A 25,410-nucleotide genomic window follows, 5' to 3' on the forward strand; every position below is an offset into this window, starting at 1 on the left:
TCTAATGTTTTAATACATTTATAATCTGGAAAAGGGGTGAACAGGGAGATACCTAAATTTAGATAAGACACAGTTCTTTGAGTGATTGTACATGTCAATTTCACTTCATGGGGGTGGGGATGTGTGTGTGTGTGTGTGTGTGCGCACGCACAGCTCTCGGAGATTTTTTCCCTCAGTGGTACCCATTTGGGTGGCACATGCGCCCTTTTCTCCCTCAATTCCTTCTTACGGCCTTGATGGTTGTTGAAAAGCGTGGTTCTGTTGTTGTAGGTTTTTTCCTATGTTTATGTGGTGGTTACTCATTTAAGTAATTTCAGTAGTTTAAACTGTTTACAGAAATGAGTTTTCTTTTGAAAAGTTCCTTTAATATTTTGGTTCCTGTTGCTGGGTTTTGCCTTGGTCACTGAGTTTAAAGCCCTGCTTTCCTTCAAGAAACTGATGCCAGCGAGTGACCTGCAGTCCAATTGCCTGAAGTGTCTTGGGGAATCTCAATTCAGGGACTGTTTTCAAATTTGCAGGGACTTTAATCCAAGACTGACAGGGAGGTCAGACTCGAGTTTCTTCTCATGGAGGCAGCTCTGTGTCCACCCTCAGAGTGTTCCCACTCGGGGCAGGTACTGAGTGCATCTGTTTCACTCAGAAGTACTCCCCCTCCCAAGTATTGAGGAAGAACGACCAGAAGATGGTATGTAAGGGCTCAGTATCTGGGAGAGCGAGGTCCTCAGCACTGAAGTTTTTAGCAAGCATTTTTACAAGGAAAACAGAGTGCACTTGTGGCCAAGGTGCACTCTGAGACAGTAAACTGCTCAGCAGGGACTGTCAGCATTGGCACCTCTGAGGTGGCTTCGTCTGGTTCAACGGTACAGGAGACTATACCAGTACTGTCTTCTCCAGAAGCTTATGTGCAGCCTGGGACCTACTGAGTGTCTCAGGGTCAGCTTTGCTAACAATCCAGGAGTCTTCTTGCCCAGTACCAGCACCTACTGTAACTGTATCATCCCAGCAGTGGGTACCGTCCATGCTTCTAGTCTCCCCCCTGCCTCTTTGCATGCCTCTACTGTCCAAAGGGAAGCTGGCCATGATCTTACCATTACTGCTGTCTCTGGGTTCCCAGCATTAATCCCCAGCACCAATGGGAACAGCCCCCTCCTTAGTCAGAAGAAGCTGATTTGTCTTCGGACTCTGAGGTTGTCTCTATGTCACAGCCACACCAGGAACAACTCCCTTCCACTTCCACCACCTATCATCTTTGGTATCCCCAGAGTCTGTGTCTTGGCCTTCAAGAAAAGACCCAGGGCCAGGTGGAAATTGAGCTTTGGAGCCTTATCTGTAGCCTTTTGGGGAGAATTGCTTTATGCCCTCCCTGCTCTTTTTTTTCCATGGAGTGAGCACCAAGATTTACCATACAAATTGCAGCGGGAGACCACTCCTGTTGCTGAGCTCAGTGCCAAGAGGGAAGAAGTTGCTCAAGTGGATCTCCCTTTAACGCAATCAGTGGAGGCCCCACTGCCGCCGCCTTTGGCTTCCTCCTCTTCATCACCCAGTGAAGCTGTTGTGAATCCCACTGAGGATTACAGGGCTCATCAGGATCTGTGTAAGAGGGTGGCTTCCGCGCTGTATACCAGATGGAAAGGATTGGAGAAAGGTCTCACAGGCTTGTTGACATCTTAGCTTCTGTGAGACTATCTAAAGCAGTGGTTTTCAACCAGGTGTACGCAGATGTCTTCCAAGGAGTATATCAACTAATCTAGATATTTTCTTAGTTTTACAAGAGGCTACATAAAAAGCACTTGCAAAGTCAGTACAAACTAAAATTTCATACAATGACTTGTTTATATCACTCTATATTATACACTGAAATGTAAGTACAGTATTTATATTCCAATTGATTTTATTTTATAATTGTATGGTAAAAATGGAAAAAGTAAGCAATTTTTCAGTAATAGTGTGCTGTGACACTTTTTTTTTTTTTTAAAAAAAAAAAATTTTTTTGTCTGGTTTTGTAAGCTAGTAGCTTTTAAGTGAGGTGAAACTTGGGGGTACACAAGACCAATCAGACTCCTAAAAGGGTATAGAAGTCTGGAAAGGTTGCAAGCCACTGATCTGGAGTGGTGGTCTCAATTAATGAAGTTATCTTGGAGCACAGCAAGGTGCTATGGCAGAGTCTCTCTCTCCCTCCCGCACCCGCAGCAAAAAGGACTAAGTGCAGATATTTTGTCCCTTTTCAGGGGTTGAGTATTTTTACTCCCACCCCCCTCTTGGGTCATTGGTGATCTCAGCTGCCAATGAGAGAGAACGCCAGGTTCAGCAGGCATTTACCCCAATAGGAAAGGATGCACAGAAGCAGGATCTCCTTGTCAGAAAACTTTATTGGACAGTGGGTCTGCAGTTTAGGATTGTTTACCAGCAGGCTTTGCAGGGATGTAAAAGTTTAGCCTCTGAGACAATATATTAAAACTTTAAAGACAAATTGCTAGAGGATGCAAAGAGGGGATTTCTCATCATGTTGGATAAGGTTTAATGAATGGCCAAAACTTCCCTTCAGATGTGGTTGGACACTGCTGAACTCTGCAATTAGAGCCGTGGCATTGGCCAATACAAACCACAGATGCTTATGACTTTAGTCATCAGGTCTTCACCAAGTCTTCTGACAGACCATAGGGAATCTGCCTTTTGACATGTTGCTCTTATCTGAGCAGACAGATGACAAGCTGCATAGTCTAAAGAACTCACGGGAGATATACAAATCTTTGGGCATAGACTTTCACCAAAGAGGAAGCAATTCTTCTATTCAGCAGCCTCCCTATTTTCACATCTTGTCACCAAGATCGAGCCAGGAAAAAAGGCTGAAGTTATAGGAGAAGACCATTCCCTCCTTCTTCAGCAACAGCTCCTGGTTCATCCAGACAGATTAGGAGTTCTAAGCAAACATTTTGATGTTTGTCAAGGACAGCCTACCAGTTTCCAGGGTGCCAACCTCTCCTGTCCCACTGTTTGCCAACCAGCTATCCCACTTCCTAAGTCTCAGTCCCACTAGAGATCAGTGGTGTTAAGCATAGTGGAGTTGGGATACACCCTTCATCTTCTTTCTATCCCCCTTTTCCCATCCCTTTTCAGAGATCACTCTGAGGAGGAGGTCCTCTTTCTGGAGGTGCAGTCTCTTCTTTAATGGGGGCCATAGAGAAAATTCTTCAATTATACAGAAGGAAGATGGGTTTTGTTTTGTTTTGTTTTTTTTAATTCCCACTATTTCCTGATCCTGAAAGCAAAGTTAGGTCTCAGACCCATACTAGAATTTTCATGGTCACACTGATTTCCATTAATCCCTCTCTGGAGTCACAGTACTACCATTTGTCCTGGCTGCAGATCCACAGGTGTTCACAAAGTATATGGCAGTTGTGGCAGCATTCTTGAGGAATTCAGGAGTTCATTTCCCTACTTGAATGACTGTTTTGCTGAGAAGATGGTGCAAGGCTCAGGTGCTGCGTAGCATGTCTGTCATCTAGTCAACATTTGACGTGCTAGAGTTGCTCATTGACACTGAAGTCAATTCTTTCACAAAAAATTAGAGTTGATAGGAGCCGTCTTGAACTCTATGGAAGCTAAGGCCTTCCTTCCACAGATAAGATTCCAGACAATGCTGGCCATAGCTTTAGACCTGAAGGCCCATCCTACCAGACAGCACAGACTTGCCTCATTCTGCTGGGGAATATGACCTCATGCACTTATGTAGTTCAGTTTGCCAGGCTCCGTCTCTGGAAGTTGCAAGAGTGGCTGACATCTGTGTACTCTCTGATCTGCCATCCCTTAGACACGGTGGTTTGGGTGCCCACTCAAATCTTGGCCTCTCTAGACTGGTGGACAGACCTTTCAAATGTGTGTGTTGGGGGGTTCTATTTGCTCCTCTTTAACCACCTTTGACCCTAGTTACAGATGCTTCTGCCCTAGGTTGGGGGTCTTACCTGGGATCCCTGGAGACTCGAGGCTTATTGTTGGCTCAGGATTTAACTTTGCATTTAAATGTCAAAGAATTCAGGGCCATCCAGGTAGCTTGTCAAATTTCCTTTCCCTATGTCAGAGGAAGAAATCTGTTCATACTCTCAGACAACACAGTGGCCATGTCCTATGTGAACAGGCCAGGAGGGCCCCAGTCAATTCTGCTATGCCAGGAAGTAACATGGCTGTGGGAGTTTTGTATCGCTAGCTGTGTCTATCTCAAGGCCTCTCGTCCTCTGGGTGTTCAAAACCATCTGGCAGACTGGTTTGGGGTGGGAAAGAGAGGGCTCTGCCCTTTGTACCTTCACGCAATGGCATGAAGCAGCAGAGAGTGCACATGTTGTTGTCCCAATGGGTATCACTAAAGTAAACACCTCTGGTAACTGTGCACTGGGTGAACACATACCTGAAATGTAATAGACATGTGCAACACATCTTGAAGAAACACTTTCAGAAGAGGTTAGTAACCATTTCTTATTTAGGTTAGTAAAGTCCAGAGAAGACTGTGAGGAATTTCAAATCCTCATCTAAGCAAGCTAGGTGAGGGGGCAATATAGCTGTATTTATTGAACTTAATTTGTTTATTAATGTACATATGAGGGGGAAATGACAGCTACGAAGGGGACAGTATAGTACACAAATATTTGAAAATTGTAAGCATCAAGGATAAGAATTTTTAGGAAAGTATACCACAATAAGGATAAGAAAAAGTAAGCATTCTGAGAGAAACCTTCTACAATTAGCCCTGGTCTACACTAGGCTTTGAGGTCAAATTTAGCAGCATTAAATTGATTTAACCCTGCACCAGTCCATGTGACAAAGCCCTTTTTTGCCCTGACTTAAAGGGCTCTTAAAATCGATTTCCTTACTCCACCCCCGACAAGGGGATTAGCGCTGAAATCAACATCTCCATGTCGAATTTGGGGTACTGTGGACGCAATTAGACAGTACTGGCCTCCGGGAGCTATCCCAGACTGCTCCATTGTGACCGCTCTAGACAGCACTCTCAACTCGGATGCAATGACCAGGTAGACAGGAAAAGGCCCGCGAACTTTTGAATTTCAATTTCCTGTTTGGGCAGTGTGGCAAGCTGCAGGTGACCATGCAGAGCTCATCAGCAGAGGTGACCATGAGGGAGTCCCAGAATCGCAAAGGAGCTCCAGCATGGACTGAACGGGAGGTACGGGATCTGATCGCTGTATGGGGAGAGGAATCTGTGCTATCAGAACTATCTTCCAGTTTTCAAAATGCCAAAACATTTACGAAAATCTCCCAGGGCATGACGGACAGAGGCCATAACAGGGACCCGAAGCAGTGCCATGTGAAACTTAAGGAGCTGAGGCAAGCCTACCAGAAAACCAGAGGCCAATGGCCGCTCCAGGTCAGAGCCCCAAACATGCCGCTTCTATGATGAGCTGCATGCCATTTTAGGGGGTTCAGCCACCACTACCCCAGCTGTGTTGTTTGACTCCTTCAATGGAGATGGAGGCAACACGAAAGCAGGTTTTGGGGATGAGGAAGGCGATGATGATGAGGTTGTAGAGAGCTCACAGCAATCAAGCGGAGAAACTGGCTTTCCCAACAGCCAGGAACTGTTTCTCACCGTGGACCTGGAGCCAGTACCCCCCGAACCCGCCCAAGGCTGCCTCCCGGACCCGCCAGGCGTAGAAGGGACCTCTGGTGAGTGTACCTTTTTAAAAAGCTATACAAGGTTTAAAAGCCAGCATGTTTAATGATTAATTTGCCCTGGCATTCGTGGCTCTCCTGGATATACTCCCAAAGCCTTTGCAAAAGGTTTCTGGGGAGGGCAGCCTTATTCCATCCACCATGGTAGGACACTTTACCACTCCAGGCCAGTAGCGCATACTCAGGAATCATTGTAGAACAAAGCATTGCAGTATATGTTTGCTGGCGTTCAAACAATATCCGTTCTTTATCTCTCTGTGTTATCCTCAGGAGAGTGGTGATATTCATGGTCACCTGGCTGAAATAGGGTGCTTTTCTTAAGGGGACATTCAGAGGTGCCTGTTCCTGCTGGGCTGTTTGCCTATGGCTGAACAGAAACGTTTCCCGCTGTTAGCCATGCGGTGGGGGGGGGGGGGGGGAATGCGACCTTATACATAGCACATGTGCTTTCATTATGTAATGTTAACAGCAAGGTTTACCGTGAAAGAGTGTACCCATTGTTCTATAAAATGTGTCTCTTTAAATACCACTGTCCCTTTTTTTTTCTCCACCAGTTTCATGTGTTTCAAGGATCACAGGATCTTCTCCTTCCCAGAGGTTAGCGAAGATTAGAAGGCGAAAAAAATGTACTCACGATGAAATGTTCTCTGAACTCATGCTATCCTCCCACACTGACAGAGCACAGACGAATGCATGGAGGCAGACAATGTCAGAGTGCAGGAAAGCACAAAATGACTGGGAGGAGAGGTGGCGGACTGAAGGGAGGGCTGAAGCTGAAAGGTGGCGGCAGCGTGATGAGAGGATTCAATGCTGAGGCTGCTGGAGGATCAAACTAATATGCTCCAACATATAGTTGAGCTGCAGGAAAGGCAGCAGGAGCACAGACCGCTGCTACAGCCCCAATGTTACCAATCGCCCTCCTCCCCAAGTTCCATAGCCGCCTCACCTAGACACCCAAGAACGCGGTGGGGGGGCCTCTGGCCATCCAGCCACTCCACCCCAGAGGACTGCCCAAGTAACAGAAGGCTGGCATTCAATAAGTTTTAAAGTTTTAAAGTGCTGTGTGGCCTTGTCCTTCCCTCCTCCACCACCCCTCCTGGGCTACCTTGATAATTATCCCCCTATTTGTGTGATGAATTAACAAACAGCTTTTGAAACAGACCAGAGTTCCTGAAGATGCAAGGGTCATGTACCTTTCCCGGCCATCCCACATTGATGTTGGTGAAACGTCCCTTGTGATCCACCAGTGCTTGCAGCACTATTGAGAAGTACCCCTTGTGGTTTATGTACTCGCTGGCTTGGTGCTCCGGTGCCAAGATAGGGATATGGGTTCCGTCTATGGCCACAGTTAGGGAATCCCATTGCAGCAAAGCTATCCACTATGACCTGCACATTTCCTAGGGTCAATACCCTTGATATCAGCAGATCTTTAATTGTGTTGGCTACTTGCATCACAGCAGCCCCCACAGTAGATTTGCCCACTCCAAATTGATTCCCGACTGACGGGTAGCTGTCTGGCATTGCAAACTTCTTCCACAGGGCTATTGCCACTCGCTTCTCAACTGTGAGGGCTGCTCTCATCTTGGTATTATTGCGCCTCAGGGCAGGGGAAAGCAAGTCACAACGTTCCATGAAAGTGCCCTTATGCATGCGAAAGTTTCACAGCCACTGGGAATCGTCCCAGACCTGCAATACTATGTGGTCCCACCAGTCGGTGCTTGTTTCCCGGGCCCAGAATCGGCATTCCACCGCATGAACCTGCCTCATTAGCACCATGATGCCCACATTGCCAGGGCACGTGCTTTGAGAGAAGTCTGTGTCCATGTCCTCATCGCTCTCGTAACCGCGCTGACGTCGCCTACTCGCCCGGTTTCGCTTTGCCAGGTTCATGTGCCGCATATACTGCTGGATAATGCGTGTGGGGTTTAATGTGCTCCTAATTGCCAAAGAGATCTGAGCGGGCTCCATGCATGCCGTAGTATGGCGTCTGCACAGAAAAAAAGCGCGGAACGATTGTCTGCTGTTGCCCTGATGGAGGGAGGGGCGGACTGACGACATGGCTTACAGGGTTGGCTTACAGGGAATTAAAATCAACAAAAGGGGTGGCTTTGCAAGAAACTGAATGGCCGCCTCAAGGATAGAACTCAAAACTAGGTTTAGCAGGCTGTTGATTTCACGGAGGGAGGAGAAAATGAATACAAAACAAATCTGGTCTGTTTCTTGTTTTGAGCCACTTCATCTATCTTTATACATCTTGCTGGCAGCAGACTGTGCAATTCGACCGCTAGCCATCGTCACCTCCTGGGTGCTCGGCAGAAGACAGTGCAGTATGACTACGGGCCATCATCTTCTGCTAGCTGCAGATTAAAGGACAGTGCACTGCCGGTGGGACTCAATTGCCATGAAACAAAACAAGGGAAATGACCTGGCTGAGTCACTCCCATGTTTGCCCGGGTGCCCGGTTAAAAGAGCACCCAGGACTACGTCGACAACGGCTACCAGTCATACTGCACTGTCTGCCGCCAAAAGGCAATAAACTGCTGCTATGTAGCAATGCAGTACCTCGTCTGCCAGCACCCAGGAGACGTACAGTGACGGTTAGCTGAGCGGGCTCCATGCTTGCTGTGGTATGGGGTCTGCACAGGTAACTCAGAAAAAACAGAAACAGAAAACAGAAAAACAGAAAAAAGGTGCAAAACGATTGTCTGCCCTTGCTTTTACGGAGGGAGGGAGGGAACGGGGGCCTGATATGTACCCAGAACCACCTGCGACAATGTTCTAGCCCCATCAGGCACTGGGATTTCTACGCAGAATTCAAATGGGCGGTGGAGACTGCAGGAACTGTGGGATAGCTATCCACAGTGCAAAGCTCCGGAAGTCGACGGTTGCCTCGGTACTATGGACACAGTCCACTGACTACATGCACTTAGAGCATTTGTATGGGGACACACACACTCCACTGTATAAAAACGCTTTCTACAAAACCGACTTCTATAAATTCGACCTAATTTCATAGTGTAGACATACCCTTAGGTTTATTACAATGTGAAATAATTTCAAAAGCGAAGTGGTAGAAATGCCTTCTCTTGTTCCATTTTAAGTGTTCCTGGACAAAGCTGCAGTAAATTGACAGTAGGGAATCATTTTGCATGATCAGAAATCTGATAGAAAAGACGTACAGTATTTCTCTCTTCTGTGAAAAATTTGTTTCGTATACATCAAGTGATTGATTGCTTTGATAGCAGTCTTTACATAGGATACTGGTCTGACCAGTATGGTCATTCTAATGTTTCTTATCTTCTGACAATTGCTGATGCCAGATGCTTCAGAGGGAGTGAATAAAACAGGGCAATTTATCAAGTGAACCATCCCTTGTTGTCCTGTCCCAGCTTCTGTCAGTCAGAGGCTTAGGAACACCCAGAGCATGGGGTTGCATCCCTGACCATCTTGGCAAACAGCCATTGGTACCTAACCTCCATCAACTTATCTAATTCCTTTTTTAACCTAATTATACTTTTGGCCTTCACAACATCCCCTGGCAATGAGTTCCACAGGTTGACTGTGTTGTGTGAAGTAGTACTTTCTTTTGTTTATTTTAAATATGCTATCTATTAATTTCATTGGGTGACCCTTAATAATGTGTTATGTGATGGGGTAAATAACAATTTGCAATTTACTTTCTACATACCATTTATGGTTTTTATAGACTTCTATCCTATCCCCCCTTAGTCGTCTCTTTTCTAAGCTGAATGGTCCTAGTCTTTCCTCATATTAAAGTTGTTCCATACCCCTAATTGTTTTTGTTGCCCTTCTCTGTACTTTTTCCAATTCTAATATATCTTTTTTTGAGATGGGGCATGCAGTATTCAAGGTGTGGCCGTACCATGTATTTATATAGTGGCATTAGGATATTATCTATTCCTTTCCCAATAATTCCTAACATTGTTAGCTTTTTTGACTGCTGTTGCTCATTGAGCAGATGTTTTCAGAAAACTATCCCCAGTTATGTCAATATCTTTCTTGAGTGGTATCAGCTAACATAATTCTGTATGTATTGTTGGGATTGTGTTTTCCAATGTACATCACTTTGCATTAATCCCCATTGAATTTCATCTGCCATCTTGTTGCCCAATCACCAGTTTTGTTAGATCCCTTTGTAACTTTTCAGTCAGCTATGGACATAACTATCTCAAGTAATTTAGTATCTTCGGCAAACTTTGCCATGCCACTATTTGTTCCTTTTTCCAGATTGTTTAGGAATATGTTGAACAACAGTGGTCCCAGTACAGATCTCTGGGGGTCACCGCTATTTACCTCTCTCCGTTGTGAATACTGACCATTAATTCCTAGCCTTTGTTTGTTTTCCATTTTTTAACCAGTTACTGATCCATGGGCAGACCTATCCTCTTATCCCATTATTGCTTATTTTGTTTAAGAGCTTTTAGTGTGGGACTTTGGGAAAGGCTTTTTGAAAGTCCAGATGTGCCTTATCAGTTGGATCACGCTAGTCCACATGCATTTTGACCCCCTCAAAGAATTCTAATAGATGGGCAAGACGTGATTTCCCTTTACAAAAGCCACACTGACTCTTCCGCAGCATATCATGTTAATCTGTGTCTGATAATTCTGCTGTTTCAACCAGTTTGTCTGGTACTGAAGTTAGACTGACTGGCCTGTAATTGCCAGGGTCGTCTCAGGAGCCTTTTTTAAAATTCGGTATTATATTAGCTATTTTCCAGTCATCTGGTATGGAGGCTGATGTATGTGATAGTTACATACCAGAGTTAGTAGTTCTGCAATTTCATATTTGAGTTCCGTCAGAACTCTTGAATGAATACTATCTGTCCTGATGACTTAATAAATTGAATAATATTAGTTTGTTCCAAAACATCCTCTATTGACACTTCAATCTGGGACAGATCCTCATATTTATCACCTAAAAAGAATGGCTCTGGTGTGGGAATCTTCCCCCACATCCTCTGTAGTGAAGATGGATGCAAAAACTAATTTAGCTTCTCCCCAACGGCCTTGTCTTCCTTGAGCGCTGCTTTTAGCACCTCAATGATCCAGGGGCCCCACTGATTGTTTGGTAATCTTCCTGTTTCTGAGGTATGTTATTTAAAAAAAAAAAAATTGCTGTTAGTTTTTGTCTTTTCCTAGTTGCGCTTCAGATTCTGTTTTTGTCTGCCTACATATACTTGACTTCCTAGAGTTTATGCTCTTTCCTGTTTTCCTCACTAGGACTTGACTTCCAATTTTTAAAAGATGGCTGTGTCATCTTTGGTGGTGGTATTTTTTTGTTTTTTTGGTCCTCCTGTTTTTGTTTTTGTTTTTAATTATTAGTTGGGGTAAAGATATAGTTTGAGCCTCACTTGTGATGTTTTTAAAAAATTTCTATGCAGCTTGCAGGGATTGTGATTGTTCCTTTTAACTTCTGTTTAACTAGCCACCTTTTGTGTGTGTGTGTGTGTGTGTGTGTGTGTGTGTGGTTCCCCTTTTTGATGTTACATGATCCTGTGGTGGCTTTCTTTGTTACTTTTCCCCCCTTCAGGGATGTTAAATTTAAGTACATTATGGTCATTCCTACTGAGCAGTTAAGCTATAGTCACCTCTTGGACCAGCCCCAGTGCACCCCTTAGGACTAAATCAAGAATTGCCTCTCCCTTTGTGGGTGCCAGGACTAGCTGCTCCAAGAAGCAGTCATTAATGATGTCTACAAATTTTATTTCTGTATCCCATCCTGAGGTGACGTGAACCCAGTCAAGATGGGAGTAGTTGAAATCCCCCATTATTATTGGGTTGTCTGTTTTTGTAGCCTTTCTAATCTCCCAGAACTTTTCACAGTCACAGTAACCATTCTGGTCAAGTTGTCAATAGTATATTCCTACTGCTATTCTCTTATTATTCAAGCATGGAATTTCTGTCCATAGAGATTCTATGGTACAGTTTGATTCATTTTAAGATTGTTACTATACTCAACTCTATGCTTTCTTTCATATATAGTTCCACATCCCCACCAGCACTACCCACTGTCTTTCCTATATATTTTGTACCCTGGTATTACTATGTCCCATTAATTATCATTGTTCCACGAAGTTTCTTGGATGCCTATTACACCAATATCTTTGTTTAATACCAGATACTCTCGTTCACCCATCTTAGCATTTAAACTTCTGCATTTGTGTACAAGCACTTATAAAATAATTTGTGAATCTTTAGTTATCTGCCTTCATATGATGTAATTGAATGAGACTTTTTTTGTTTGATTGTTTCTCTTCAGCTTCTACATGCACTTTATTAACTTCTATCTTCTCCTTTTTACTAGGATAAAGAGTTTTCCCTTTAATAAATCCTTTTAAGGGATGTATCTGTCCAAACCATGTGCTTCTCCACACCTGTTGGCTTTCCCCCAATCCTTGGTTTAAAAACTCTTCTATTACACTCCTCTGGGGAGTTCCTCATGAAACTTGTTCATATAGAAACTAGTATCTGACAGATGTTAGTCAGTATCCATTATTTTAATTGCCAGACCTCCTCCAGATGAGGATAGGTTGTTAATGTGCTCATGAAAATTTCCACACAGCCAGAGAGAGAACATCCTTGAAGATGGGAAAATTTATTTGCAGTGTTTTACTGCTTAAAAAAACTTTCTATATATAAATGCAGATTAGAGTGGTTTAAACTACTTATGGTTTTTTGTTTTGGTTTTTTTTTTCATTTCTTTGTGCTATTATTATTTTATTCTCATGCTTAGATACCAAGGTATAAAGGACATCGTAAACAGAAAAAGTGCTTGGACAAGGCTGTTGAGCAGGTAAAATGCATGAGAGGAGAAGACGCTGGTGCTTTGTCTTCTTTTAGGAAAAAACAGATTATACTAAATAAAATTGACAATGCAAACTAAAGTTTATTATAATTTAGATATTAATAGAGTATAAAGGTTTAGAAATGGCACTCTAAGGCACCATACTTAGAATATTGTATACATAAAAAGCTTACTACATAAATCATATTAACAAATTATGAAAAATTAAGCTTTCTGTTGGGCACTTCATTGTTAACGAATGCTGTTAAAGGGTGGAGGGAATGACAACTACATGAGTTTAAGTGTAGAATGTCTTCAGGTTTGAATTTCTAGGGTTTTTTTCTTAATGTTGCATTAATTTGGCATACCCTCCCAGAACTAATCTGTGAAGCCATTAACCTTCTCCTTCAGAACCCTCCTTAAAATCCATTTTTACCTTGTTGTCTAGAAGACATCACCAGGTGATAATGGGTAGATAGAAAGCTAGTAGGGATAAATTATATTTAATTGTAAAATAAATCCTTTAAAAATTATTTGGAACCATTATGTATGTGCTTTTACTACAGTCCTGCTTACTCATCCTCTCCCTTTCCTCTTGTTGCGTATTGCATTTGTTTCTTGTCTTTAAATGATGACCAGATTCTGCTACCCTGATTTATGTTTAATACTTTACTTTGCATTCTCCCATTAAAACTGGGAGTGATTGTAGGTTAAGGTACCACTCCGTCTTGGTAAGGGAAGTGGGCTCTTGCTGTATAAAGATGGTATAAGTCAGAACTATAATTAATAGTTACTGCTGTGTATTTAACCTTTCTGAAAAAAAATTTCACAGCCACCTTTCAGAGTTTACGATCTTTGCTCTTTTCTGTGTTTTGCATTAGAGTATATGAATAGATTAATTGTCAAAATTGATTTTATTTTAATGTGCTTTATTAGTTACTAGGCTTGTGAATAGGATCTTAAACAAGTAACCTTTAAGAATCATCTTTTTATAAAAATATTAGCCGGTTGAGTTTTAATTTAGAAAAAATTGCTCTTGGTTTGCAACCTTGTTTGTCTGCATCAGATTTCTACTAATTTTTACAATCCCTTTAAAGTGGAAATATTGATAAAACTTCAGTTTTAGCAGTATTGCCATATAACATGAGGTGTTTTGCTCTCCCACTGTAATATATTCCTTGAACGAATAATTTTTAAAACTCACTCTTTTTTGCCTTTTAACGTGGTTTGAGATTAACTAATAAACACTTTTGGAAGATAACCTGTAAATCACAAATGATCCAACTTCCCCTGCACATACCACACTCTACCACTTCACATTTAAAATGTCTGACTTTTTAGGATGTTTAATTTGAAAAAGAGTGTGTGGGAGAGAATGATATAAATGCTAAAACCCCATGTCTGTTAGTTGACTTCCCTCTCAAGTACTTGTAAAATGAATGAGTTTTCAATTCCGTATTAAAATTTGTCATTAAAGAAGGTATTATGGAATGGCAGTAGCTCTCTCCATAGTTAGTTACAACAATATTTGTATTATAAGATGAATTTTCAACATTCCTCTAAGTCATTGGTTCACATCCAGGTGCACGTGTACCCTTTGGGGGGCACACAGAGGTCTTCCAATGGGTATGTCAACTCATCTAGCATCTAGATCAGGGTTTCTCAACCTGGGGGTTGTAACCCCGGGGTCTACAGGACAGGATGGGTTTGAGGGGTGTGCAAGTGTAGGGCCAGCGTTAGAGGGTGGCAAGCAGGGCAGTTGCCCGAGACCCCATGCCACAGGGGACCACACAAAGCTAGGTTACATGCTTTAGTCCCAGGCGGAAGGAGCTTAGGATACAGTGCTGCGTGGCAGGGCTCTCGCTTCAGGGGTAAAGTAGTCTGGAAAGGTTGAGAACTACTGCTCTAAGTTCCTTCAGAGATGTTTCTTCTTCAGACTCGATGCAGACTTGTCTATGGACAAACAGTAACTCTTCTGGCCAATTTGAAGTGAATTGGCCAAACTATTCCTGAGAAAAGGAAGTTGGAAAACTAGGTATAATTCAGATGTGGGGAAATTACTATAATGTTGTTTGCTATGTTTAACTTTCAAAATGATGTGCCTTATTCCAAAGATCTTGCAGAAATCTAGTGACGCTTTGCAGAATCAAGGCTGCATATAATCATTCTTTTCTTAGATCGTTAAAATTGTCAGAATTCCCTATGAGGCTGCTACTTAGGTCTGTCAGACCATGTAAAGATAGTAGTTCATTGTTTTTCTAACTGTGTAAGAGTTTCTCATGAATAACCTCACCCTCTTAATAACCAGCCATCCAGTAACTGTTTCAAATTATTTCATTCTGCACACTGCCTGGAAAAGTATCACTGGTGTTCTGTGCAGTGTCGTTTGAGAACAAAATACTTCTGAATAGAGCTAGTTGGAAAAATTCCAGTATAACACTTTTTCATCAGAATTTGCTGATTAATTGAAATGGAAAAGTTTCATGGAGATGGTTCCATTTTGATTAAATTCCTTTGAAACCTAGGCAAGAAACATGCCTGGCTGTCTGCTAACTTGCTCACCCAGCTCCTTGGCAGCCTGGGCTCCTAGGGTTTCTGAGGTCTGTCCCTCTGGGGCAGTCCGTAACGTAGACTTGCCTTGGAGATGGGGCTCCAATCTCTTTAGCAGAGAACGTGTACATTTTGAGGTTTTTGTTCCAAAGGGGAGGGGGGAACTTACACAAAATGGAATTGTCTTTCTCCACCAAGCTCTACTTCTGAATTCCCACCTTCACTGACTACCTTTAAAGTGCGATTCTACTTTGAAAAGTGACTGTCTAAAAATAGCAATTTCTTACTCAATGGATCTGTTGCTTGTATGCATTCAGAGTCATAGCTGCTGAATATTAACTAATAAGTTTTGATTGTATTTTATTCCTGTTCAACTTGTAAGAGCCACTGCAACTCAGAGTGAGTAAACAGTATTCCATCCTTTCTTGTGCATCATCAAACTAATTGTTTAAGTTCCAATCATCTACACCTTTCAAAACCCCTTTGATGCCAGTGGGTTTGTGCAGTTGTCACTAACAGCACAGTTTGGCTTAACTACTTGTGTTGCATAAGAAGGAAGGAACATAATTCTCAGTTTATATTGACTTTGTGCTGTAACAATTAGAATAAACAGCATTTTACTTGGAAAAATGAGCATATATGGTCATGGAAGTCATTGGGAAACATGGAGTGCTGTGGTAGCATAGTCACTTTACATAGTTCTGCATATGAGTACTTTTGCACTGATATTTTGTTTGCAGTGGTGTTGTTGCCTTGTGGGTCCCAGAATATGAGACACACAAGGTGGGTGAAGTAATATCTTTTGTTGGACCAATTTCTGTTGGTGAAAGTGACAAGCTTTCAAGCTCCACAGAGCTCTTCTTCAGGTCTGTGGAGCTCAAAAGCTTCTCTTTCACCAATAGAAATTGGTATAATAAAAGATACTGCCTTACGCACCTTGTCTCATGCATTTATATAATATCTTCATAAACATTTATTTTGCAACACCCCTATGGTAGGTAAATATTGATAACCTCTTTTTTTATACTGTAGATTGGCAAATAGAGAGAGAAAGGTTAAGTACTTTGATTATGGTTGTGCAAGTTAGTCTTGGAACCAAGTTTAGAAGATAAGTTATTAGCTCTGTCCCATAAATAATCCAGCTGTAGAGCCCCCATACTTGATCTCTCTATCTCGATATTCCAACACTATCTGTTAATTATGTTCGCAAGGTTAAAAAAATCAATTACTCAGAAATTAGGAAATACCAGAATTAAGGTTGCTCAGGCAACCTTAATTTAGATAGAAGTGGAAAACTGAAACATGCCTAGTTAGCAACTAAATTGTCTACACAAAAAGTAACTTTTTACTAATTTTTATAGTAAATTTTTCTGCACTACAGTATTTTTGGTTCATTTGACTTTGCTTCTAGATATAACGTATATTATAAAGTCCTACAGAGGGAATGGAATAGAATTTTTTCTAAAAAGAGCTCTTTAGATGGCTTTGAAATAGGATTTATTTTCTTAGTTGATACAATTGTATGGGTACAAAAATAGAAATATTTAAATCATTTAATTTGAAAAATTGAGTGTGTGGATGACTTGCATAGTGTATGTTCCCAGATGGTCCTTTATTAATAATTGGACTGCAGTTCAGTCATGAGAAACTATTTCTATGACTTCACCCAAGGAAAGGCATTTCCCTGCTGTAAATTTGATTTTTATTTTTTTTTTTTTTAAAGGTTGCTGAAACCAGTCAAAGTGATACAAGTATCTCGTCAGGAGAAACAAAAAGCAAAAGCAGCATTCACTTTCTTCCCAATGAGACAAAGCTAGTTTCTCAACCTCACAACAAAGACTTAAATACCAAAGAAAAAAGTGATCCGGCTGTAGATGAGGATGACCTAGAGGGAGATTCTTTTTTTGATGATCCCATACCCAAACCAGAGAGAAACTATGGCTGGTAAGTAAACTCTGCTCCATAGTTAACCCATTTATTTTATGCTTAGTAGGTTTGAGTTAGATGTGCTATTGGCACATAGTCTCTAGTAAAAAGTGGTATGTAGGTGCACTGTAAAACATCCTGCTTGAAATGCACAATACTTTCTGGGGCTCCCTGGTTGCACTGGTGAGTAATTTTCACCCTTTTGGGGATGTTGCATTGTTCCCTTCTGATACTAAGACAACTGATCTGGCTGGTAGCGTTGGAGAAGGGCAGTGGAGCCCTTGGCTCTGCTAACCCCTGCTTTTTCCAACCTATTTGATGCCAGGAGTGAATATCTGAGGTACAAACCCTATGCTCCTTGAGCCCTAGAGATGCAACTCTGGCCAACCTTAAAGAAGCTGCACAAGTGGGAGGGGAGAACCTTTATTTCTCTGCATAACTTCGTAAAGACTGGCAAAATCTAACCCACAGTACTGGAGTAGGTAAGAAAATATTGGTAGCGCGCGCACACATTTTTTCCCCCTTCCCCCCCCCCCCAGCTTCATACAATACAAGTATTAGGAAAGACTCTTTTGCTCTTGGAAAAAGTTCCCTTTATACAAATCAGTGTTCACGTTTATTACCCAGTGTGTCCAAGCTGATTTGTTTTCAGTAGATTAATTGTTCTTCTAGAACATGTCAGCTTTGCAGGCCCAAACATTTTAGGGCACTTTGTAGTTTTGTAGTGTCTGACGATGAGTGAAATGATATTTTGAAGTGCAAGTCTGACTGAAAGATGCAAAGATGTTAAAGCCCTCATTCTCAGTCCCTTGATCTTGCTACACCTCTGAGCAGAGCCATTTCCACTGTGCTGTGTTAGAACAACTTTAAAGTTGTTCTAACTTTGGGTGGGCCAAAAATGCACCTGAGGATTGATGTAGCAGGACGTTGCCCCATCCATGCCCACTCTTTTTCCCTTTTACGTTGGCAACAGACAGCGAGGTGGTCTAATCCAGTGGCTCTCAGCCTTTCCAGATTACTGTATGCCTTTCAGGAGTCTGATTTTGTCTTTTGTGTATCCCTCCACCCCAAGTTTCAGCTCACTTAAAAACTGTTTGCTTACAAATCAGATCTAAAAATGTAAAAGTCTCACATCACACTATTACTGAAAAATTGCTTATTTTCTCATTTTTACCATATAATAAAATAAATCAATTGGAATATAAATATTGTACTTGCATTTCAGTGTATATGGAGTAGTATAAACAGTCATTTTATGAAATTTTAGTTTGTCCTGACTTCACTAGTCCTTTTTATGTAGCCCGTTTATAAAACTAGGCAAATGTCTAGATGATTTGATCTACTCCCTGAAAGACCTCTGCATACCCCCAGGGCTACTCATACCCCTAGTTGAGAACCACAGGTCTAAGCCCTCTTATGTTGGCCCTACTGTATCAGATGCTCACCCTTATACTAGAAGGATCCTGGTGTGGCACAAAGCAACTACACAAGATCATTCTCCCCTCTATTTCTAATAAACTGGTACACTCCTTTCAGAAAGGGATTACTTATGACTTTTATCTAGTGGGAAATGAAAATTGATATGCTCCTATAATATATTTAAAGAGCAGCTGACTTCTTATGAAAAATATTGAACAAATACATTACAAAGAACTCTATTATTTTTTTGGTAATTTTTTTCTTTTTTTATCAGTAGCCATAGCAGAATTAAAATAACATTTTGATTTGCTCCTGCTTATTTAGGAGCTTAAGTACACTTTTACCCCAATATAACATGGTCCTTGGGAGCCAAAAAATCTTATCGCATTATAGGTGAAACCACGTTGTATTGAACTTGCTTTGGCCTCGAGCATTTCCATTATTAATAGGCACTTCCCTCCCCGTGACCGACTCCTAAGCCGACCCATCAAACTCCCCCTCACCCCTAGGACCTCACCCCCTATCCAACGCCCCTATCCTCTGACCACCCCGCCCCCAGAACCTCTGAGCCATCCAACCCTCCTTGTCCCCTGACCGCCCCCCAAGACCCTCTGCCCCTTATCCAACCCCTCGGCCCCGGCCTGGCACCCTTAACATGCCACTCCGAACAGCATGTCAGAGCCAGATGCGGGAGTGCACAGCCCCGGCCCCCAGAGCACTGCTTTACTGCGTTATATCCGAATTCGTGTTATATCGGGTCACGTTATATCGGGGTAGAGGTGTACTAATTGATTGTAACATCATGTTAATTTCTACAGCCAACTGATTGTGAGATCATAAACTGGGGTATATCAATAGGTGGGAATACCAGTGTCAGAGATATCTAATAATTGTGCATGATCTTTAAACTGGCGGCTTTAAAATATTAAAATGAAACTTTCAAAGAAATTTGTTCCTCCAATTATTGAATCTGACATGGTGATATTGTCTCTCGAAGCAGATAGATTCCCAGGATTGTTGCAGTTTCCAGCATTTTTATCTTGTCTGATTACCTTGGCTTTTAACTGACATCATGGTTCATAAGGAAGGCTACATTTTTGTCACCAGTATTTTTAGTAAAAGTCAAGTACAGGTCATGGGCAATAATGAAGAATTCATGGACGTCCGCGACTTCTCCTTGACTGTTACTAAAAATACCCATGACAAAATGGGTAGCATGGGCAGCTGCAGGGGGGTGGGGGAGTAGAGGCTGGGAGCTCCAGGATCCCCCTCTGCTGGTGGCTCCAAGCTCTGGGGATCTCCCTGGCACGGCTGAGAGCTCTGGGGAGCTGCCGGGAGCTACTGGCGATCCCCCCTGCTGCCCGCTGTGCCGGAAGTCACAGATGTCTTTGGAAGTCATGGATTCTGTGACCTCTGACTAAATCGCAGCCTTATTCATAAGTCAGAATTACACATGCAGTGCATCTGTGTTAATTACCGTCCTTGAAAACTAAATATAACAATCATGAGTGCAAATTCTACAGTTCATAGACCAGTGTTTTGTAATGGAATAATTCAAAACAAAAGACATTAAAAATGGCTGTACTGGGTCAGAAGAAAGGAACATCCAGCCCAGTATCCTGTCTACCAACACTGGCCAATGCCGGGTGTCCCAGAGGGAGTGAACCAACAGGTAATGATCTAATGATCTCTCTCTTGCCATCCATCTCCATCCTCTGACAAACAGAGGCTAGGGACACCATTCCTTACCCATCCTGGCTAATAGCCATTAATGGACTTAGTCTCCATGAATTTATCCAGTTCTCTTTTAAATCCTGTTCTAATGTTAGCCTTCACAGCCACCTCAGGCAAGGAGTTCCCAAGGTTGACTGTGAGCTGAGTGAAGAAGACCTTCCGTTTATTTGTTTTAAACCTGCTGCTCATTAATTTCATTTGGTGGCCCCTAGTTCTTATATTATGGGAACAAGTAAATAACTTTTCCTTATTCACTTTTTCTCCACACCAGTCATGATTGTATATACATCTATCATATCCTCCCCCCCCCATTCTCCTCTTTTCCAAGCTGAAAAGTCCTAGCCTCTTTAATCTCTTCTCATATGGGACCCATTCCAAACCCCTAATCATTTTAGTTGCCCTTTTCTAATGCCAGTACACCTCTACCCCGATATAACGCTGTCCTCGGGAGACGAAAAATCTCACCACATTATAGGTGAGACTGCATTCTATCGAACTTGCTTTGGCCACCCCCGTCCCTAATCGCCCTCAGGACCTCATGCCCCTACCCAATCCCCCTGTCCCCTGACTGCTCGTACCCCTATCCACACCTCGTGCCCCCTGACAGGCACTTAAAAGCGGAGCATCACTGCCCCAGCCCACTCCACTCTGACACTTCTCAGCTGCAGCACTCTGCTTCCTGCCGCTGGTGAGTGCAGGGGTTGGGGAAAGGACGCCTCCTGTACTCGCCTGCGGCGGAAGCGGAGCGCCGCAGCTGGGAGCTGGCAGAGTAGAGCGGGCTGGGGCCAGGCTGCTCCGCTTCCCACTGCCGGGGAGGTTGGGGAAAGGACGCCCCCCGTACTCGCCTGCAGCAGGAAGCGGAGCAACGCGGCCCCAGCCCACTCCGCTTTCCTTGCCTCGGCCCCAGCTGTGTTGCTGGGGGAGGGAAAGGTCCCGCACTCACCTGTGGCGGGAAGCGGGGAGCCGCGGGTGGGAACTGGCAGAGTGGAGCGGGCTGGGGCTGGGTTGGGCTGCTCAGCTTCCGCCACTGCCAGTGAGTGTAGGGGGTTCCCTTCCCCAAGCCCCCTCCCCCAAGCGACACATCTGTGGCCGGGGCAAGGGAAGTGGAGCGGGCTGCTCCCGGCCCCGCTAATGCCCCGGGCCACTCTGGGACTGCGGGGTCCCCAAAAGTGCCCCCCCAGCTCCTGTCTCCCAGACCCTGGCGGGGGGGTGCTCCTGACAGCCCCCGAGACCCTCTGCCCCTTATCCAACCCCTCGGCCCCAGCCTGGCACCCTTAACACACCGCTCAGAGCAGCGTGTCAAAGCTTTACCACCTTGTATGCGAACCCGCGTTCTATCAGGTCGAGTTATATCGGGGTAGAGGTGTATATCTTTTTTTGAGATGAGGGGACCACATCTGTACTCAGTATTCAAGATGTGGGCATACCATGGATTTATATAAGGGCAATAAGATATTCTCCATCTTATTGTCTATCCCTTTTTTAATGATTCCTAACATCCTGTTTTGCTTTTTTGACTGCCGCTGCACACTGTGTGGATGTCTTCGGAGAACTATCCACGATGACTCCAAGATCTTTCTCCTGATTAGTTGTAGCTAAATTAGTCCCCATCATATTGTATGTATAATTGGGGTTATTTTTTCCAATGTGCATTACTTTACATTTAGCCACGTTAAATTTCATTTGCCGTTTTGTTGCCCAATCACTTAGTTTTGTGAGATCTTTTTTTGAAGTTCTTCACAGTCTGCTTTGGTCTTAACTATCTTGAGCAGTTTAGTATCATCTGCAAACTTTGCCACCTCGCTGTTTATCCCTTTCTCCAGATCATTTATGAATAGGTTGAATAGGATTGGTGCTAGGACTGACCCTTGGGGAACACCACTACTTACCCCTCTCCATTCTGAAAATTTACCATTTATTCCTACCCTTTGTTCCCTGTCAACCAGTTCTCAATCCATGAAAGGACCTTCCCTCTTATCCCACGACAACTTAATTTATGTAAGAGTCTTTGGTGAGGGACGTTGTCAAAGGCTTTCTGGAAATCTTAAGTACACTATGTCCACTGTTCAGGAATTTTACTACTACAGTATTACATTAGTACATAAGTGGTCATTGATTATTAAAAGGCCAGTGACTTGAATGGTAATACTTATTTATAATTGCTACCTGAAAATGCTTGAAATATAAGAGTTCAAGAAAAAAAGCCTTAGTTATGCAGCAAAACTAAATTGCCTTATACAGAACAAATCTCCCTGGCAGAAAAGAAACAAGGTTTGTCAAATTACATGGAATATGCCCACGATCTATTTCCATATCAATTTTACATACATTTTTAGACTTGTGTATCTTAATTTGGTTTAGGTAGCATGCAGATATTGATTGCAATTTCATAGTAAGGCATCTTTGTGTGTGCAGATTGTGGTAAATGAATTAGCAAAATGCTAATTAGCAAGGTTCTACAGATTTTGGGGATTTACTGTATGTGTAGTAAAATAATAGTTTGTAATCTTCCTCCATGGTGGATCAAATTTCATGTGTATATACGTGTAATGCGGAATCATTATAAATGTATAATGTCCTTATAAACTTGTTTAAATGTACATTAAACTCACCAAAACCATAGAAAGTTAATGCAAAATTAGATTCTGCTCATACATCATCTCATTAGATGAGCGTAAAATACATTACATGAAATCAGTCACCACATGGTCACTGAGAATATTTTCTGGGAATGGAGAAGATTAAACTTTGACTTTCAATGTGCTTGTTGCATCTTTTATTTGTAAATAATGTGTTAATTTATATTCCATTCCTAAATGTAATAGCAGTTAAACCAGTTTATCATGTGGCAATGAAAGAAATCCATTTTGCTGCAATCTCAAGGGGCATGCTTTCTACAACACGACAGTTACTAGTTTTGTTGAACAAAACTGATCATAATTCAAAAGAACTGGTTGATATATTTATTTATGCCTGAATCTTTTCCTCTTGGCTACGTGGTATTTGTGGGGATAACTAAAGGCCCTCTGATAAAAATAGTGATACTGAAAAAGATGCAAGAGATCTGTTTGTGACAGAAGGCAGACAGAAGTCTGTGAATAGGTGAGAAAATAACTTTCTTATTGCATGTCTTGCTTGACACTTTTTTACCACCAACTTCCAGTAGAAAGTTTTTGGCCTTTTTTAGATTGTAGAGCAAATAGTTCCTTCACCTGATCTTTTGCTGCATACAGTATTGTTTCTAGTTGCATACATAGTTAATGGATGGTAGAAGAGAGAGTCACACATCTAGTTACAAATTATTTCCCTTTTTAGGAAAACAGAGTCCAACAAACAAGGAGGAAGCCTTGCATCTCTTTCTGATGCACCCCCACTAAGGAGTGGGTTAAGCTCCCTTGCTGGAGCACCTTCACTAAAAGAGCATGACGGTAAGTATAATATTGAAATCCTTTTGTATCTTGAGTAGGGCAGGAGAGAAGGAGGATCGACTTAGATGATCTCGAGATCCCTTCCAGTCCTACATTTATAATTATATATCTGTAAGTGTTTGCAGGATTGGCTCTTAAAATTGGAATATAATTTTAGCCTATAGAAAAATATGCTAGACTTAATTGGTTGATGGATGTACTTAAGTATGCTTTTCTTTTTCTTTCTTTCTTTCTTTCTTTTCCTTTTCCTTTCAACAATAACCAAACATATTTCTGATTTTTAAATTTTTTTTGGTTACAGATGCAAATAGAAACTCTGTTTTGAAAGATCTACGCTTGGTGAATGCAAAATTTGGATCTCTTGAATTAGGCAAGTGGTTAAGTATGAGGGAACGTAAACGTACTAGTTTTGATATGCCTACATTTGAGTTCCATTTCAGCTCCTCAAGGAAACTGAGACACTGAAATATACTGATACTGGGCCAAAACCTGCTGCCTTCGTTTGGTAAAAGTTCCATTGGAGACAGCGGGAGTCTTACTCAAGTAAAAGAGAAACAAGATTTGATTCATTATTCTGTGTACAAAATTCCTAACTGGCAGGAATTATTTGTATGTTTCTACCAGAATTATTTTACACACACAACAGGAACTCAAGCCATCCCATGCATACATTTTGGTGATAATTTTGTAGTTGGTCTGCTTGTCAGTAAGGTATTGTTGACTAGAACACCAGAGGGAAACCTACTGTAAGAAAAAATAAAACGTCTTGTAAAGCAGCTTAAGTCCATATGATACTAGCTTTTATGAAGTATTTCCCCATATTGCTATGAGTGTTACTTAGTTACTTTTTCGGGAATTGTAATATATTCCTGGATATATGTTTGATGACATCAGTGTCCAGTTACCATTGTTTTCAATTCTATGGCAAAATATATAAGACTAGTAAATTTATCCAGCATGGAAATGCATCTCAGAATTAGTGTTCACTTAAGATCTTTATTTAAAATGGTAGCATAGCTGATTTTTAAAGGCACAAGTGGAAGTTAGGCATGCAACTCTCATTGGCTTTCAGTGGGATTTAGGTGTCTAATTGCTTTTTGTGTCTTTGAAATTCTCCCAATTATAGTATCAAAATAGAATCATAGAAATGTCCAGCCCCTTGCACTGAGGTACACCTAGACTATCCCTGACAGGTGTTTGTCCAACCCATTCTTCAAAACCTTCAATGACACAGATTCCATAGCCTCCCTAGAAGCCTGTTCCTGAGCATAACTACTGTTATGGTTAGAAAGATTTTCCTAATATCTAACCTAAACCTCCCTTGCTGTAGATTAAGCCCATTACTTCTTATCCTACCTTCAGTGGACATGGAGAATAATTGATCGCAGTTTGTTATAACAGCCCTTAACTTATTTGAAGACCTGTTATCAGTCCTCTTTTCTCAAGACTAAATATGCCTCATTTTTGTAGCTTTTCCTCGTAAGTCAAGTTTTCTAAACATTTTATCATTTTATTTGCTCTCCTCTAGACTCTCTAATTTTTCCACATCTTTCTTAAAATGTGGCACCCATAATTGGATACAGCACTCCAGCTGAGACCTCACCAGTGCTCAGTAGAGCAGGACAGTTACCTCCTGTATCTTGGGCCTTATCTACACTGGGGGGGGAATCGATCTAGGTTGCGCAACTTCGGCTACTTGAATAATGTAGCTGAAGTCGACGTACTTAGATCTACTTACTGCAGTGTCTTCACTGTGGTAAGTTGACGGCCGACACTCTCCTGTCGACTCTGCCTGCAACTCTTGCCTTGGTGGGGTACCAGACTCGACGGGAGAGCGCTTGGTCGATTTATCGCATTTAGACTAGA

General features: G+C 42.2%; 1 protein-coding gene across 4 annotated transcripts in view; it reads left to right on the forward strand.

Annotated features, from left to right (window-relative positions):
- Window positions 1–25,410, forward strand: part of CEP43 (centrosomal protein 43) — a 55,324-nt gene that overhangs the window by 24,437 nt on the left and 5,477 nt on the right. For 3 of the 4 annotated variants that reach the window (XR_005291807.2, XM_043511286.1, XM_038394383.2), the window contains 4 exons: window positions 12,437–12,496; window positions 16,761–16,981; window positions 23,432–23,544; window positions 23,846–23,914. Coding sequence is in view for 3 of the 4 variants with exons in the window: in XM_043511286.1 (XP_043367221.1) it covers window positions 12,437–12,496; window positions 16,761–16,981; window positions 23,432–23,544; window positions 23,846–23,914 (463 nt within the window). In the remaining variant the exon portion in view is untranslated. The remainder of the gene's footprint in view (window positions 1–12,436; window positions 12,497–16,760; window positions 16,982–23,431; window positions 23,545–23,845; window positions 23,915–25,410) is intronic. The other variant, XM_038394384.2, reaches the window with a different exon arrangement.

The sequence above is a fragment of the Dermochelys coriacea genome, chromosome 3, assembly GCF_009764565.3.
Source record: "Dermochelys coriacea isolate rDerCor1 chromosome 3, rDerCor1.pri.v4, whole genome shotgun sequence".
In the NCBI taxonomy this organism is placed as follows: domain Eukaryota; kingdom Metazoa; phylum Chordata; order Testudines; family Dermochelyidae; genus Dermochelys; species Dermochelys coriacea.